We start from the raw sequence: 17,060 nt of genomic DNA on the forward strand, positions 1-17,060 counted from the left end.
GAATCAACGATAAAACGAGACTCGAAGGGGAAAATTATTGGGAATACTCAAAATTCTGTACAAAAAATACACTAACTTCAGAAATAATACAAGGATACAACAATTGCTAAACAACTTTCACATACTGTAAATAAAGAAATGAAGTTGTAAATCATTTTAAGTACTTTTTACTAACAACAAAATATAGAACATCATAACTGACTTATAAATCTGACGCTCTTTTTTTCTCTCTCACTAAACAGCTTCAAAATTTCCATGTTCAGCTTCCAAGGTCAGGAAAAAAAGAGAGTCCCTTTACCAGTTCCACAATTATTCACCTTGAAGCTCGGTTGTTGGGCTTGTCCAGTTGGGATAGCAGCGAACTTCAGCATACTTTTTTTTTTGTTTTTTTATTTATTGTATTATCAGTTAGATTTTTAACCTTGTGATGCCCGTGGTGATCCCCCTTCACTCAGAATTGGCACAGTAATTTGATCATATTTCGTATGGCCATAACATGCCAAGAGAAAGCAGCTTGCATAAAAGGCAACAAAACTTCAAGGATAACGTGTCAAATCCACTTCCCTCGGTCCAAATTATGTTAAAAAGACAAGAAGCAACTAATTCAATTAGCCAGAGCTTCCGATGAGCAGAGAAATGAGTTTCCAGATCTATGGTTTTTATACAACAAGAATGTAATTATTTCAAACACGTAATGAAATCACAGCGCACCATAATTACAACTGAAGCACCAGTTATTATGCACACCTGCAACATGAGCATTTTCTTTCCAATTGATCTTTCGCATCATGATTATGAATCAGCCATCAGCATTGTCGATGCTTGCTCACCACTGTCTTTTGGCACTTTGCAGGCATGTAACAGTGTGCATACATCTTTTGTTTCCAGAAACTGCTCTGCATTGATAAGAATCAGGGGGCCATACTCAAAAACCATCCTTTTGCACTGCCAAAAAATTCAAACAAGGTGTTAGAGAAATAAATCGAGTTGTAACATATGGTCGCAGGTTGAATTTTCCTGTAACCTTTAATTGAGAATTTTAATAGCCAGGAAAAATGCCACTAAAATTTCAATTTAATGTTTCTTTTATATTAATTTTGTCTAGCCTTACGTGTTCATTGTGTAGTTTTCTTATAGATGGTGATCCTAGGATGCCTATACAAACCATTGACCATGAGTATAACACCACTATAATGCAAATAAGCGTGACAAATCAAATAGGTGGCCAACAAGATGGAGAAGCTTAATAAATTTGTGGTGCAGGTTGAGTTATGGCCCTATTCACTGTCTTCTGAATTACAATTGAATTAAAGTGTAATACTATAAACATTTCATCTTAAATTCCAGTATTGTTCTCACCTTTTTAGCATAATTCTCCATGGAGTTGCATGCCTTCAAAAGTAAATCGATTATTTCCAGCTGGGAAAAAAAACAAAAAAAGCAAGAATGAGCATTAGGTTGACTAATTGGCAAAGAACTGCAATACATGCATCATACACGATAAAAAGTAAATAAATAGAGAAATTATAAGAACTTAAGATTGATTCTGTCGGTGTATAAATTAATTGCACTCTAACTGCAATGAGGTGACAATTAGATTATCTCACTAATCAGTTTCCCAAAAATATAAAAAGGAAGAGGAAGAAACTGATTATCTCACTAATCAGTTTCCTGTTTCTGTAGTTCTTCTGGACTGGACAAGTGTTTCAAAGGATATGATATCAACAACTAATAGTTATTTATTGTTAGTCAGTCCAACAAATGGATTGCCAGATTGGTGCCTTTTGGTCTTTGGTTGGTCACTGATCCAGAAAACAATGATCTAACATGCGTGGTTGATTAACTAATTGCATCCAAAATTCCAAATGATGCGGCAGTAAAGCAAAACAACCTTTATAATCATTATCCATGCTAGCCAACAGTCAAATGCAAACCTGTGTGTCAGGATCTTTCAACTTGACTAATACTTCTGAAATAGCATGTTGACAAATGCTACAGCTATCCTCTTGGTGTTTTGCAGAGAAGATTTCCATTTCATGACAGAGATTGTATTTGCGACAGAAATCATCAGATTGCACGGAGGAAACATATGAGAAGAAAATAGAAGAATAGTAGTCCACCAAAGTGATGCACTGTGCAAAGCAAAACATAAAGCATTTAGAATTGGTCAAGTACCATAATTTAGTATTCAAGGATTTCAAGATACACAAAGTTTTACAAGCTTCTCCATGGCCAGAGTTCCACCACCAAGTAACAATACCGGGTGCAATTAGTCAAATTAGACAGTCATACATACACCTAGAATTAGAAATTTGTGGTGCATGAATTTACACTATAATTATTCAAATTACATGACATGAACAATCTCTGCAATCATTATCTGTCCAATTGGCACTTGTGGTGGTATGCTGACCATTGAAAACAAACTATCCATATCCAAGTACAATAACATCTTTTAGATAAAAATAAGTGCAATTTATGCAATCTTGCAACAAGAAACGTCCAAATAGATTATATTAAGCTTTCTAAAACAAAAGTCAATTTAAGGATTCACTCGAGTATGGAGAAAGTAAGAAGACATTTTATGCACATGTAAAGCCACCTGTACATACAGCATGATATAGGGTTGCAATGGTAAAATTCTCAGGCTAGCAACCACAAGTCAATTTAAGTCACAAGAGCATACATTTCAAGAACAAATCATGCACGGTCAGAACATTTCCAAATCCTTCATCCTAGGACTCCACTTGATGTAATCGACTACTATAGACAGAGATCACATGCTCAATTTCTCTTATAGCAAATGGGTGTGATAATAGCATTCAGCCAATCCACTCCGTTCTGCCTGCCTTCCAAAAAAAAAATCTCCCTGCTAGAATTTGCAACTCCACACTTGCTGCTCCACCAATGCTACCGAGGTGGATGTCCAGAATTATACATTATCATACAGAATTTAGACCAACACACAAACCACAAACAAAATCTTACAGAGAAAAACTGAAGGTAGCACAATTGATGGAAAGAAGTGAAGGGCCAAAATTTTTGGTTTCCAATTCAACATCCAATAATGATCAGCCAAAAAGCTAAAGGTTACCTCTTGCTTGAAAGTAGTCAACCGAGAACAGGTTTTGTGAAGGATTTCAAGAATTTCAGTCTGGGTTTTGTTTTCAGCCATGTAATCAAGTGCCTGGGCAGCAAACTCCTCACACAATGTGCACACCTCATCTTTCCTGGTAACATTGTTTGAAGTTTGAATATCTGTTTCTTGCTCCTGGTTTTTCATTTTTATAGCTGAAAAAGGAAGCACAAGATCAGTAATGGGAATATTTTCAGAATTAAGAAGTTTCACATCAGCAACCCTAGAAGAGGCAAATTATTTTCCAACCAAAATGAAGCATCTTTAAATGGGAGAGTTGTTTTAGATCTACTTATCCATGATCATACAAGGGAGTCAAGGAGTTCACATCAGCAATCCTAGAAAAAGCAAATTATTTTCCAACCAGAAAGGACAGATTTGAAGCATCTTTAAATGGGAGAGTTGTTTAAGATCTACCTATCCATGATCATACAATGACATGACTTTGGCAAATATCAAATTTCAAGGATCCCACACTTTTTGCTTCTAATATGAGTGCGAATAACCCAAAAAGCGATCACATACAAGTGATGGACCTGTTATATCAAGAAGAACGGCTATTGCCACTGCCAGCATCCATTGCCAAAATTCCACTTTAGAGACAGTAACATTATAATATCTTTCTGATGCAGTGTAAAATGAAAGGCAGCAGGTTTTTTCCTACCCCCCCCCAAGAAAAACACATCTTAAGCTGTAAAACATCACCAAATTGAATATGCTCTGTTGGTGTACTCTGCAGAGTATTTAAAATGAAACTGCTAGTGGGATTAATCAATAAAACTGCTAGATATAAGTTCAGATAACACTGAGCTATAATTTAACATCTGACTAAACAGAACAGAACCATTTCTAATCAATTTCCCTGGCCAAGCAATAACAGAAGCAGTGCGTGCCAACATAAATTAAACATGTCATTGTTATGGCACTATAGTCACAATGTGCGGCTAACAGAGTTTCAAATTACACCACGAAACCATAGGTCCATCACCTGATGGTATACAATTGCAAAAGATTCTGTTAATTAGTATACAAAAAGGGTTAAGAGATTACCTGATATATCATAGGTTCCTGTGGTCGTCCTGAAAATCTCAGTGGCTGCCATTTGTCTAGCAGCAGTGGACCCAGCAGCACTTAGAGTGAGAAGAAATAACAGCCCTATTCTCATGTCCATAATAACCTAAACTTACATGAAGTTAATATCACAAGGAAAATTTTTCCAAGCATTAAAGAAAAATTCAAAAAAAAAAAATTGATGACCATAAGAGAGAAGAATATAATTACTGCAGATAGAAGGAAAAACCAGCACCAGAGAAATTCCAAATAGGTAAAACTTAAGAGATCCAACTACTTTAAATCTGGATGCAGAACAGTTGCCAAGAAGTAAATTTATCCTGCAAGGAAACATATTCTATCCATATTTTTATGAATTGGAACTGTCTTAGAATATCCTGGGAAGTAATATTTGCTTTTGCAATTAGAAATTCCCTGTAAAATCACATTCTTCTACTCTCTATCTATCTATCTATCCAATCAACATTCATGATTAAAATCTTTTATAACTAGCTCTTTATATCCATAGTCCTACAACGAGCATTATACAAAGGCAGCCTCTACATTAACCTGTTAATTTCAGGAGAATTCTCATAACACGAGCATTATTCTTCGCAACAACTCTTCAGTACAATAACAGCTAGGAGGGTTTAAATTCACTATCGGCAATAAGATTTTACAACTAGACACAACTTTGAGAGAGTCAACAATGATACTACGGAGCAACACCTTAATAAAAAAAGTCATTGTCCCTCATTTTGGAGCAACTAGATTTTACATAAAAATTTATAGGCAAGTGATGGCAACACAGATTACGAGTTCCACAGGTAGTATTTGAGATTATAATAGCGGTTGCTTGCTTTTGAAAATGATTTTTATTTGGAAATATATTTTTCATTTTTTAACCTTTATTTTTTACTTCAACACATCAAAATGATCCAAAATTATATAAAAAAATTTAATTTAAAACAAAAACAAACAAACACAGCCTAAGAATCAGGCTAGTAGCCCTAATCTTCCATTTTTCTGCGATAATTTGCATCTTGTACTGCCTGATTAACTGTTAATTAGTAACTTCAAAGCTACGATAACTAAATCTAATTAGCTTAGAAATCTATTAATAATTACCTTGTTTTAACCTGCATAAAAACAGTATAATTAAAATTTGGAAACTAAAATTTTGATGGAATTGATTACCAGGAACCATATAAGAGATTAATAGAATACCGACATAATCATAAGGAAGATTACCTAATCGCAATTTCGCCGGCGGTAAGAGGATTTTGATCGATGGAATTGAAAGCAGAGAGAGAGAGGTAGCAGTTCCTCTTCGGATTAGAGTGTCTGCTCAGCCAAATAGACGAGTTATTGCTGGGTTGCTTGCTGGCCCTGTTTTAATCCAATGACTTATGATCTTCTGTGATGAGGAGCAGATTAAATGCTTCTGACATGTGTCTACGTGTTACTATGGGGATGGAGGATTAGAGACAGAAGTGCGTTTATCGTTTTTAGTTGATTGGAAATGATACTGATGTGGCAAGATGTGAGTGGATGGTGGAGTTTTGACTTTGGTTGGGTAGTTAATGAAACAAGGAAGGAAGCGATGGTTATGGGAAGGAAAGGATATTAACTGGGGTTGGAACTTGGAAGGGGTTATTTGTGACGGTGACATATATTGCTTATTAAAATGTTTTTTTATTTAAAAATATATTAAAATAATATTTTTTAAAATTAATTTTTAATATCAATGTAATAAAATAATTTTAAAAATTAATTTATAGTAGAAAAAATTAAAATTTAGTGCGCGCCAAACAATCACTTTAATGGTGACCTTCCACTTGATTTCTTTTTTTTTTTTTTTTTTTCTAGATAATAGGATAGCTTCACTAACAAATAAAAGAAGGTGACGTGTAATATAAACCTTCAATCAATATCCAATTGGAAGGAAATGATTGGGTGCAAAGAATACTTGGTTTATTTGCATTTTGCACACTTGCTTTACGCCAATAAGATTGTTTATTCCATTTTATAATCTAAGAACAAATGAAATCCAAGCCAAAGTAATGAGTTTCTCGAGCTAGGAGGCCGGGAGGGCACTTCACCTTCTTGATAGAGATCTCCCGGCAACAAGAATTCCCAAGATTTTTTCTTCTTGATGGTCGCAGTGTGGTTCTTTACACTTTAGACCTTCTTGGTGTTAATGAACATGTCATGTAATTGATTTATTTTATTCATGTAAAATATATTTATTATTAATAAAAGTTTTTTTTATTTTTAATATTTATTTATATTTGATTAATGAATCTAATATTTAATTAATAAATCTAGAGTAAAGATAAACTTCAAATGATAAAAATGCTTTGTAAATAAAATTATAAAAGTTATAATTAAGAGATTTTTATTGCATCAATATATTATTCGTAAATGATCCAAATTAATATTTTATTAAGACTAGATATTAATTAGAATTGTTGATATCGATATATATTATGTTCATTCCTTTAAGAAAAAAAAAATTGCTTTTATAAATTGAGGTATAAAGAATATCTCAAACTAATATGTAGATACTTGTCACAAGACAATAAAAATAATCTTTTATTTGAAAGAATAGGGTAAGAATGATGTTGATGTGTTCTCAGGAATAACTGACCATTTACCCGAATATATAAAATTAGTTCTAATTTTTAGGATCTCTAATATTTTTTTTATTAACGTGAGTGTTTAAATCAATTTGCGTGTATATCGATTAATTCAACATGCCCTGAAGTTAACAGCCATATAAGCTTTCAGTGACCCTGAGATTTGTGGGACTCGAACTGATGACCTCTAGGGAGCAAACATATGGCTTGACCAGTTGAACTATACCCTTCAGGGTTAGATATCTAATATTCTTTTTTACTAGGTGATGACTTTAATTTCTTACAAATAAAAAATATTATTTTAATTTATTTTTAAATATTTTTTTTTTTTAAAAAACCACTGCACCGTTTTCAAACCCCTTAAATGTGTGTTTGTATTTGAGGTGGAGGTTGAGGTTAGATGTGGAACCACTAAAAAAACCACAAAAAGCAAGAAAAATTAGCTTTTGTGGTTGAATTTTATGCATAAATAGATTGTACCCTACCACAACCTCAACCACAAAAACTAAACCAAACACACCCTAAAAATAAGCATAAGCCACCTCGTGTTTCTTGAGTGTTGATCGAGAAAGCAATAAGTATTTGACAGGATGGCTGCCATGGCCCAACACCAAATCATGATTTAGCCCAATCAAGCTTCCAGCTTTATCAAAGGGTCACCATTGCAAGGCCCACTGCAGAAACAACCTTCAATCTCCATGGAGGATTACAGGCCCACTTTCCCAGGGGTCTTGTTGTACCCTCATTAACATATTTTGCAGAGACAAACCCATTAATTAAGGACCCATCACTGTATATCATCTTAATCAAATATGGGTGTTCATGTCAGCATCACACAATGCATCTTTAAGCTTACTTTAAAAAAGAATTTAATTTCCATCAACCAAATTAAAAGGAAGACACAGTTAATTATCACACAAAATAAGAGATGAAAAAAATCAGCATCGCGCGGTCCTACCGAGTCCAAGACAGCTCTCCATAAATGGCTATGGCTTCCATGGACGAGAGGGTAATATTTTAATTCAAGTGCCGTGTAAGCAAGTAATACTTTATTGTAAATGCATTTGCACTCCAGGCTACTGGATCGCATTTGCATCCCATATGGGGCATTTCAAGAAACAGTTTGACTATCACATCGTAAGCATGTGTCAAGTGTCATTGGATCACATGCCTTGCTCCTCGAAGTGATCATAGCTTTCTAGACTCAAATGTCTCATTTGTGTCCCAACTGATCGAGGCCATGGCCATGGCCGCGAGCGAGCGAGCGAGCGAGCGAGAAAACAAAACACATTTTGTTAAGCAATTTGTTTCTCACTGCCATCTAGGTTAAAGTCTCGGAAAAGGAGGCAATAAAACAAAATAACGCATCAATTCACGTATTATTAAAAAAATGTTCACTTGAGGGTCTAGCTGTTGTGGTTAATCGTGTGATTTGTTCCGCTCTGTCCCGGGTTTAACCTTCTATATGCACGTCTGTCACCCCCGCGGTGCCTAACCTGCCCCTGGGCTTGCAGGATGTCCAGTGGGCCGTGGGGAATAGTCGTGGTGCGCGCAAGCTGGCCCGGACACCCCACGTGAATAAAAAAAAAACTGTTTTTTTGTTTTAAAAATATTTTCAAATTGTTTTGATATGTTAATTTTAAAATATATTTTCAAATAAAATAATTGATATCGTATTTTCAAATACCCCTGAATAATCAAGATTTAATTTTGTTGCCATTATTTTGAGTTTGGATATGCTAAGAAAAAGAAATTTATCACGAATATTTTATTAGTTAGAATTTATCATGAAATTTATCATAACAGTTTGTTTTAATATATTAAAACCAGCTTCCATCACTTATAAAAAAGTGTGCAGAGGTGCAAATCTTACCACTCAAACTAAAAAAAAAAAGAGGCAATTCTTCTTTAACTTTTGCGTTCTTATCGAATTCTTGGATGGGGGCCATGCAGAGAAAGGCTCTAGATTGCCTTGCACGGCCAGGAGAATCCCTATGCTGAGAAGCACGAGTAAACTGAGCTTAGAGCCTGCCGCTGTTAAACAAGAACTGGAAACTATGGTCAAAAAATGGGTAGCTATGATATCTAGAGGGCTTTGTTAGGTCACTGATGCTCTAGGTGGGACACCCTGCACCTTCACACAAATCTTTTTAAGTCAATGTATGACCAACAACGCATGTTCTATTCTATTCTATATATGTGGTGCAAGACTTCAATTAATTAGTAGTAATTCTTAGGTGCTCCCTCTCTTTCATTTCTGAAACCTTCTTGTCTAGTCTCTGAAACCCAGCATTCCCATCAATCCAAGATGCTTAGGAGGAGCGCTACTCCAGACATGGACCTTCCACAGAAAGCCCTTCAGATTAAGCAAGATGACAAGTTTTTTTCCAGGCTTCTGTCCAGGGAAAGCTCCATGGCTAACCCTTCTTTTAGAGTGTATTATGGCGGGGTATCTGTTGGTGTTCCATTTGTGTGGGAGTCTCAGCCTGGTACCCCCAAGTACACATTTTGTGAAAACACACTCCCTCCTCTAACTCCACCTCCCTCTTACTACACAAATTCTGATAAAAAAACCATCAAGAAACACTCAAGATCCAGTCTCTTACACTTGTTATTTTCAAGGATTAACAATCTCAAGAAAAACAATGTGTCCACTTCCGCAACAAATTTGTCACCAACCCCGTCTTCTGCATCATGGTCATCTTTGAATTCATCAAGTCTTCTGACTCCAAGAAAGTACCATGGGAGGAGCAGGTATTCTAGCCGTGGATCGTCATTTGATTCGAGGGTTTTTGAAGATGTTGAAGAATCACACATGGGATCACCTACTTCAACTTTGTGCTTTGGCATTAGCGGGAGAAATGCCAGTACCGGTGGGCTTCGAGGATGCTATGGTGTGTGGTAGCCAATTCTTGGCCATCGTTGTTGTTCGATCTGGCCTAGGAACTGTCTAGAAATTCTCAACATGTTTATGCTAATGTGTGTGTTTTTAATCTTCGGTGGTCTTAGTTTTTATGTGATTGTGTGACTTGAACAGCCATGATTAATGAAATGTATTTTGAATGTTGTTGAAAACATAGCTAGTTTATTTTGCTACTGTGACGTATCTAATTAATTCAGCGTCTCTGTTGTTAGAACTTCAGCATCTTCCTCTAAATTTTGCACTCACCAATAATGAAATTACTTGAACCTCTGGCTCAATTTAGCAACCGATAAACACCATCATAGTGTGCGTGAAATTATCAGCACCCTACTGGTCATCCATCATCTCTAATTTCTTACTAATTACTATGATAATGCATTGCCTTAATGAGCATGATTCTCAAGCCCTCAAGAACACGCTTGGTAGGGCATTAGCATAATTTTGGAGAATTCATTTTAAGGTGGGGTGCAATTAGTAACTGATTGCTGAAAGACATTGTTGTTAGAAGTTTCTGTGTCTCTATCTCCACCTCTGTGATTATTTAATGCAAAGAGGATAGATTGGTACAGTTTCCTACCAAAATATTTAATTTCACCATAGCCCTTTTGCTAGGAATCTTTTGGCTCTGAGTTGTCCTCTGTCTCGTATTGAAATCTTGTCATATTTTGTAAAAAGAGAACATCAAGCTTCTGCCTGTCCTAAATAAGATCAATTAATGAGTTGACTCACCGACCACACAATTATTCAATCAAATGCATAATTGTTGCATGTATGTGTAATCCCTGTTCATTTTGCCTAGTTTAGGCATTATTGATTTGCTGCTTAAGACAAGATCAGATCTTGCTCATACAATCCAAAAAGATGAGCATAAACAAAAGCAAAATCAGATCGAATACAAAGCTCAGGGAAATTTCTTCATAACCATGAATCATAAACAGTTTGTTCTTAGAAAAATCCAATTAGTCAATGTCATGGGCCCAAAGCATCTGCACTTTAAGAACCTAAAGAACAAAAGAGCAAAGAAAGATGTACTGCTGAAGGATCTCATTTTGTTCTTTCTAATGACTGACAAAGAAGACTAGATGAGACTGAATAACCTCACAAGAAAGAAGATTCCAAAACGGAAATCCAACGACTAACAAATAACAGTTGCTCAAGCTTTGCTTGTGTCCAACTTGTCGGCAGTTCAGCCTGCTAGCATCACGAGCGTGTTTCACAGCTGTTCTGTGGGATTGTGGTCCATGTTAACCGATATGTTAGGGATTGATTTGGCTTTACACGGACAAACCATTAAAGTTTCCATGCTTAAAACTTCCAGATTCTTAAATCAATTACAGTAACTAGGCTCTTTCAGCTGCTTCAGAAGCAAGACAGCCTTTTCTTTTCTGTTCTTTCTCAACATGTGTCTACAATTTCGATGAGAGGCGAGATATTGATGAATTAAAATCAAATCTCAGAGTCTTCATATGATAATTCATTAATGAAAAATTAGCAAGAAATCATCAAACATTCTAATAAAATAGTTTTTAGAACTCAGAAGCTCATATCAGGGAGAAGCGTGTACAATTTCATCTGTCCCATCTGCATCACTATATAGATTGATATTTTTGTGTAAAAATGTAGATTGATTATTTACAAAGCCTAAAATAGAACAATAATAAGCTGAGTCATGTCTGAAATTTCTAGTCTCCAGCTCCTCAACAATCGGTGGTTGTATAGTTATCATCACTTAAACAAGTCTTTAGCAGCATAAAAATTGATCAGTAGTCGCATGTAAGCTGATGGAGACTGTTACAGATAATCAATGCTTCCTAACCAAATTTGGTTACTTCATGAATTGCATTTGCTAAATAACTCACATTGCCTGTGGTAACACCAGCCATACTGCATGTGACAAGTGCAGTCAAATCAGACAGCTTATGTTATTCCTATAGCTCATTAAATTAATATAAAAGAAAATGAAAAAACCTATCTTAGGACTAGATCTATGCATTATTTCTTAGAATAGCTTTACCTCATACGTCCATCAAGAGTCATGTAAATGTGAAATCCCCTTTGCAGCCGATCAACCTGCTCAGGGGTCAAGCCAGAGAAGCAAAACATCCCAACCTGCAATTTGGTAATTTTTTAGCTAAATGTTTAAAGTTAAATGCTAAATTTCAGTTCCTTTTTCTTTGTCTCAAATACTCTGAACTTGAAGCAGCATGAATTGAACTACAATGTTAAACTACTAACCTGATTTGTTATGTGTTCCCAATTGAGCGAAGAACTCAATTGCTCAAGGCTTTTCCGCAGAGCAGTCCGCAGACTTTGAATGCGATTTGCCATCACCTTATTTTGCATGCATGATCAGAAGGCATATTAGATACCGATTCGTTTATTTAATTGAGAAATAATAAAACAAAACAGGATAAAATAACTCGTGATAGTATTTACCTTCACCTCTTCGACCCAAAGTGCTTTCATATTAGGATCACTCAAAATACCTGAGACCAGTAATATACCATGAACAGGAGGACTGCTATACATTGCCCGGGCAATCTGCTGCAGTTGACTTTTAATTGCAACTGCTTGCTTTGCATCATTGCAGAGAACACTGAAAGAAGCAAAAGTAACTGATATCAGAATTCAAACCTAAAGACAAGTCAAGAGGGTTAGAGGTGAGGACTTTTAGGTTACTTGAACAGCAACCAGACCATACCATTTGACTATCATTCAATGGCAGTGAAGATAATTCGGTATGGTTTAGGACTGTGTCAATTACTTTCTCTGATTTTGTGTACTACTTTATGCTTATCACTACTCACAATCTATAATTAACTCAAACAGGTGCGAAAGCTAGCTCTCAAATAACTCTCTGCTCTAATAAAGCAGGAATAAAACCAGTCTATTCCAACCTTCGAAAATGAAAAATATGACCTCAAAATATAATCCAGAATGTGCACATACTTGAGACAACCAACTCGATGTCCATATAATCCCATGTTCTTCGCAAAGGATTGAGCACAACCTATTAAGTTCCCATCTTCAACAAAAATCCGGATTGATCGGGCATCCCTGTCGAGGTCCCCACTTGCAAAACCTTGATAAGCCATGTCAAAGAAGGGAAAATGATTTTTTACCTAAAAGAAAAAAAAAACAAAGACAGACTTAAGTTGACTATCTGGATATGCAGATTTGTGGCAAAACACAGCATCTGGCATAGATACCTTAAAAAGATACGAAATTTCTCTCCACTGTTCCTCGGTAGGGTCAACCCCAGTTGGGTTGTGAGCACAAGGGTGGAGTAAGAAAAAAGAACCATCTGGGGCATTCTACAGAAACCATCAAACAGAATAAACTAATAAAATTCGACAGTTGTTTTTACTCCATATGTTGCATGGATTAGTATAATGCAGCATATTTAGTGCTCTTCTCAGCAAGTAGACATATTCAGAAAGGAAACAGTTAAGATAGAAACGGCAAATGTCTGAGACAATTCATGACTAAACAATGAGTAATGTAGAGATAGCCTTCTCATTGCTGATTTTTTCATGTGCCTCTTAGTCACAGTGAATGACATGGTGAGTGTATTAGAAACAATAAAAATCTTTTGAATTATCAAATAAAGAATTATCTGAGTGACAAATTCTAGTAAACTGCTATACCTTAACATCATCCATAAGAGCAGAAAAATTTAAACCCTTTGAATCAGGATGGTAGTAGTGAAAAGTTCTCTCTGGAACGAGGGCATCTCTCCATATGTTATGGTGGCTATACATTGCACAAGATTGAAGGTCATTGACAGAAGCGAGCTCATGCATTAGTCCAATTTAAAAAACCAGCTTCATATACCTGAGAAATAACCAAGTATACCAAACAAACTTACTTGGACCAAGTTGGATCAGTCATATATATTTGAGATTCAGGATAGAAACGCCTCTGGAACTCAGCAAAGAGACGACATGCACCGGTTCCTGATAGAGCTTGAACTCCAGCAAACCTCCCTTCTTTTATAATGTCCGAATTCTTTCCATAAACCAATTTGACACTGTCCTCAACCAGTTTTGAACTCACTGCAGAAGAGACCGACTCCCTGCCAATACCTCTAAAAAGTTGAGACTAAAAAACATTCTGCAGCAGAGAGGAGTTTTCGCGAAGAAGGAGAAAGCTTACATTCAACAAAATGGTTTCTGTGATTGAACAAATATATTTGGAACATGTGGTAAGCATGACTAACCATTTCTCTGTAAATTTTGCCTAAAAGTTTTGCTCAGTAAGAATGAAGCAAATCCACATTTTACTCCTTCCTTTTATAATCAAGAGGTTACTTATACAGATAGATTGACACACGAGATTAGACTAATTCAGGCACCATAATCACTATTGACAATTACCATTCGAGAACAACCATGATTAAGTTCACTAATATGTTGAGATTGTCATTTTTAAGTTATATCTGCAGTGACCATAAAATAAACTATTTATGCTAGAAACAAGAACAACATCACACAAATACATCAAATTATGAACCTTCAAGTTACAGAGAAGTTTTGGACAAATGAAAAGAAAAGTAAGTGAAAAGCCAAGTTCACTTCTTGATAATTAGAATTGGGATTTCTAAAAGATAGAATTGTAAATGAACACATCAAACTTAAAAACAATATCTTGATGAATACCAAGCTAATGCACTATATACAAGTAATTTAAGCAAATGAAACTCACAAGAAGTCACAACCAGCAATCTTTGCCTCAGCCTCTCTAACACATTGAAGGACAACAGGTTTCCCTTCATCATCTCTATAAGCTCCCTAAAAATTGAAGCAACAAGATACTATTAATTCACAGCCCACAAAAGACTGTATAAGAAACACCATCAATGGATCAATAAATAGTAGGAATAGAAAGACATACCACTCCAAGATTGATCTTTGTGGGACTAGTGTCAGCAAGAAAAGCCTCAGTAACACTAGTAATGGGATCTTTTGGAGCTGGGGCTACATGATCCCACCATTTAAGTGCCTTGTTGCCTGCTGATGTTGAGAAGCATCTTGATGATCTTGTCAAAAAGCACTTCCACATGATAAATAATCTTCAATCTCAGCTAACCCAAGAAAGCGAGTAATGTCCTTATATTCATCTTGCATAGAGAGGGAGGGTAGCTTAAGTGGGCTGTCATTTATCTCTTCCATGGTTTTTCTAGCAATTGTTTTCCTGTGGGCTAATGGTATTTGGTTCTAAAGCTAGCACCAAGGTTTACTAGTTCGCTGCTAATCTTTCCTACAGGGCCAACAGAAAGTGCTTGACTTTGATGACTCTTCCTTTTCACCCATCTTTCCTGTACATCTTGTCGGGTTTATCCATAGTTTTTACACCCTTGTTAGTTTTCCGTTAATTTGGTGTTGATTTTTCCCTTTTTATAAATACTATCCAGAAAACTACAAACATATATAGCACTGTCACCAATAAATTACATAGGCACATAAGAAGGTTTAGCCTAATGATTATGTATTTATTAACTTTTTTTTAGAGTGTATTTGGAAATAGGATAGATTTATATTTTTAAAAAATATTTTTTTTGTTTTAAATTATTTTTAGGTCTTTTTAAATGTTTTAATGTACTGATTTTAAAAATAAAAAATATTTTAATATATTTTTAAGTGAAAAATATTTTCAAAAATAATATTTATGATATTTCTAAATAGACTTTTAATAATTATAATTTTTCAATTATTATTGTGTAATCGGGAAAGATTATTACATTAGAAAACTTGAAATTTCTTAAATCTTCTATTGAATAATAAATAAATAAATCATATTGGCCAAATGTAATTAATCTAAACCGAACCTATATATAGTTTGCTTGATTTGGTTGAAAGATAAGAAAGCAAGGTTGAGAATTTAAATCTAGAGAAATCTGATTTTTTTTAATAATATTGTTATTATTTAATATTTTTAATTGCATATGACTCAAGTGAATTTTTTAGTCAACGAAGATGCCAGTGGTTGTGAGTTTTATTTGACTAAAATCTCCTGCACTACATCACACAAAATCTTGTTACTAGTGAGATTTTTTACATTTTTAAATCTTTATAGATATCCTTATTTTATATTATACACCATTTTTATTTAATTCTCTTTCCTTTTAATTCATAAAAAAACTCTCCTTTTCTTCTCCAACAAACAAAAAATCTTTCTCCTTTAGTGAACAAAAAAGTCATAGTTATTGGATTGCTTATATTTCCAACTGCTATATTTATTTGATTTTTTTTTGTTTGAAAATTAAATTAAAGTTACAAAATTTTAAAAAAATTATTAATTTATAAATTTAGTATTAAAAAGGGACGTAGATGCTCTACTATCTTTTTATAGGCTGAAAATCTTATGGTATTTAGGGGATAATAGTGATATCTTATTAGTTATTTATGGTTCTTACTTTAAACAAATGAATATATACAAGTAGAAGAGAAAAAATAAAATTTATAACTCACTAAAGTGATAAAAATATAACTACATGAGATTTCTCTCCACTTGTAAGTATCTCTTTCTTCAAAGAAAATATAAACAATATGATATTTTCCGAGCATCATTAAATTCATGATTTCAAAGATAAAAAAATAAAAATAGATACGGTAGATATTGTCAAAGAACCATCTCAACCCAATAACTTAAACTGTTAGGTGAGGTCCCAGAATATGATTTATATTATTCTCTAACACATCCCCTCAAGTGAAAGCCTTTTGCGCTTGAAACTTGCACAAGCCCACATTACCTTGTGCTTAATTTTTATCAAATAAATGGAGATTGTGAGATTCAAACTCGTGACCGCTTAGTCATAAAAAATTTGATACCATGTCAAAGAACCATCTTAACCCAATAGCTTAAACTGTTAGGTGAGGTCTCAAAATATGATTTATATTATTCTCTAACAGATATATATATTTTCATTTTAGATTTAATAAAATAACTCAAATGGTTTTTTTATTTAGTGGAGTGATTATTGATAACAATAAATGGATTTAGATTAAGGAAAACAAAACTCAACATTAATTTACCAAACATAAAGATAAAATCATGTTTAAAATGTATTAAATGGAGTATCCAAAAAGGAAAAGGAAATTAAGTAATAACTAGACGTCGATGTACCACACATTACATCAATTTCTCAAATATATAATCTTTTGAAAACATATTTGATATATATTATATATAAGCATGTTAAGCAAAATAGTAAATTAAATTACATAAAATTAACAATAGATATTTAATGAGATTACTTACAATGATTATTCAAATCTATTAATATTTAAAAAGTTATCATTAATAATTGCTT

At 34.3% G+C, this 17,060-nt stretch overlaps 3 protein-coding genes across 4 annotated transcripts; 1 reads left to right on the forward strand and 2 right to left on the reverse strand.

The window, feature by feature from the left end:
* Nucleotides 1–535: 535 nt before the first annotated feature.
* On the reverse strand, nt 536–5,621 carry LOC133690035 (uncharacterized). The gene is made up of 6 exons (XM_062110178.1): nt 5,438–5,621; nt 4,187–4,313; nt 3,095–3,291; nt 1,935–2,132; nt 1,360–1,419; nt 536–945 (listed from the first exon to the last, which is right to left on the reverse strand). Exons 2-6 carry the CDS (start codon nt 4,305–4,307, stop codon nt 793–795), a joined length of 729 nt encoding a protein of 242 aa, XP_061966162.1. The 5' UTR covers nt 4,308–4,313; nt 5,438–5,621; the 3' UTR covers nt 536–792.
* A 3,512-nt stretch (nt 5,622–9,133) lies between these two features.
* On the forward strand, nt 9,134–9,730 carry LOC133689437 (uncharacterized). Its single transcript, XM_062109294.1, has one exon. It carries the CDS (start codon nt 9,134–9,136, stop codon nt 9,728–9,730), a length of 597 nt encoding a protein of 198 aa, XP_061965278.1.
* A 1,506-nt stretch (nt 9,731–11,236) lies between these two features.
* On the reverse strand, nt 11,237–15,051 carry LOC133688827 (aspartate aminotransferase, mitochondrial-like). Of its 2 annotated transcripts, none has more exons than XM_062108442.1 (10): nt 14,642–15,051; nt 14,453–14,538; nt 13,617–13,835; nt 13,396–13,501; nt 12,958–13,062; nt 12,698–12,870; nt 12,185–12,344; nt 11,984–12,079; nt 11,763–11,857; nt 11,237–11,632 (listed from the first exon to the last, which is right to left on the reverse strand). In XM_062108442.1, exons 1-10 carry the CDS (start codon nt 14,807–14,809, stop codon nt 11,560–11,562), a joined length of 1,281 nt encoding a protein of 426 aa, XP_061964426.1. In that variant the 5' UTR covers nt 14,810–15,051; the 3' UTR covers nt 11,237–11,559. The 2 variants fall into 2 exon arrangements, with proteins under 2 accessions (XP_061964426.1, XP_061964427.1); XM_062108443.1 differs by having other exon boundaries at nt 13,617–13,823; nt 14,642–15,050.
* Between the last annotated feature and the right edge of the window lie 2,009 nt (nt 15,052–17,060).

Source organism: Populus nigra, chromosome 3, assembly GCF_951802175.1.
Source record: "Populus nigra chromosome 3, ddPopNigr1.1, whole genome shotgun sequence".
NCBI classification, from domain to species: Eukaryota; Viridiplantae; Streptophyta; class Magnoliopsida; order Malpighiales; family Salicaceae; genus Populus; species Populus nigra.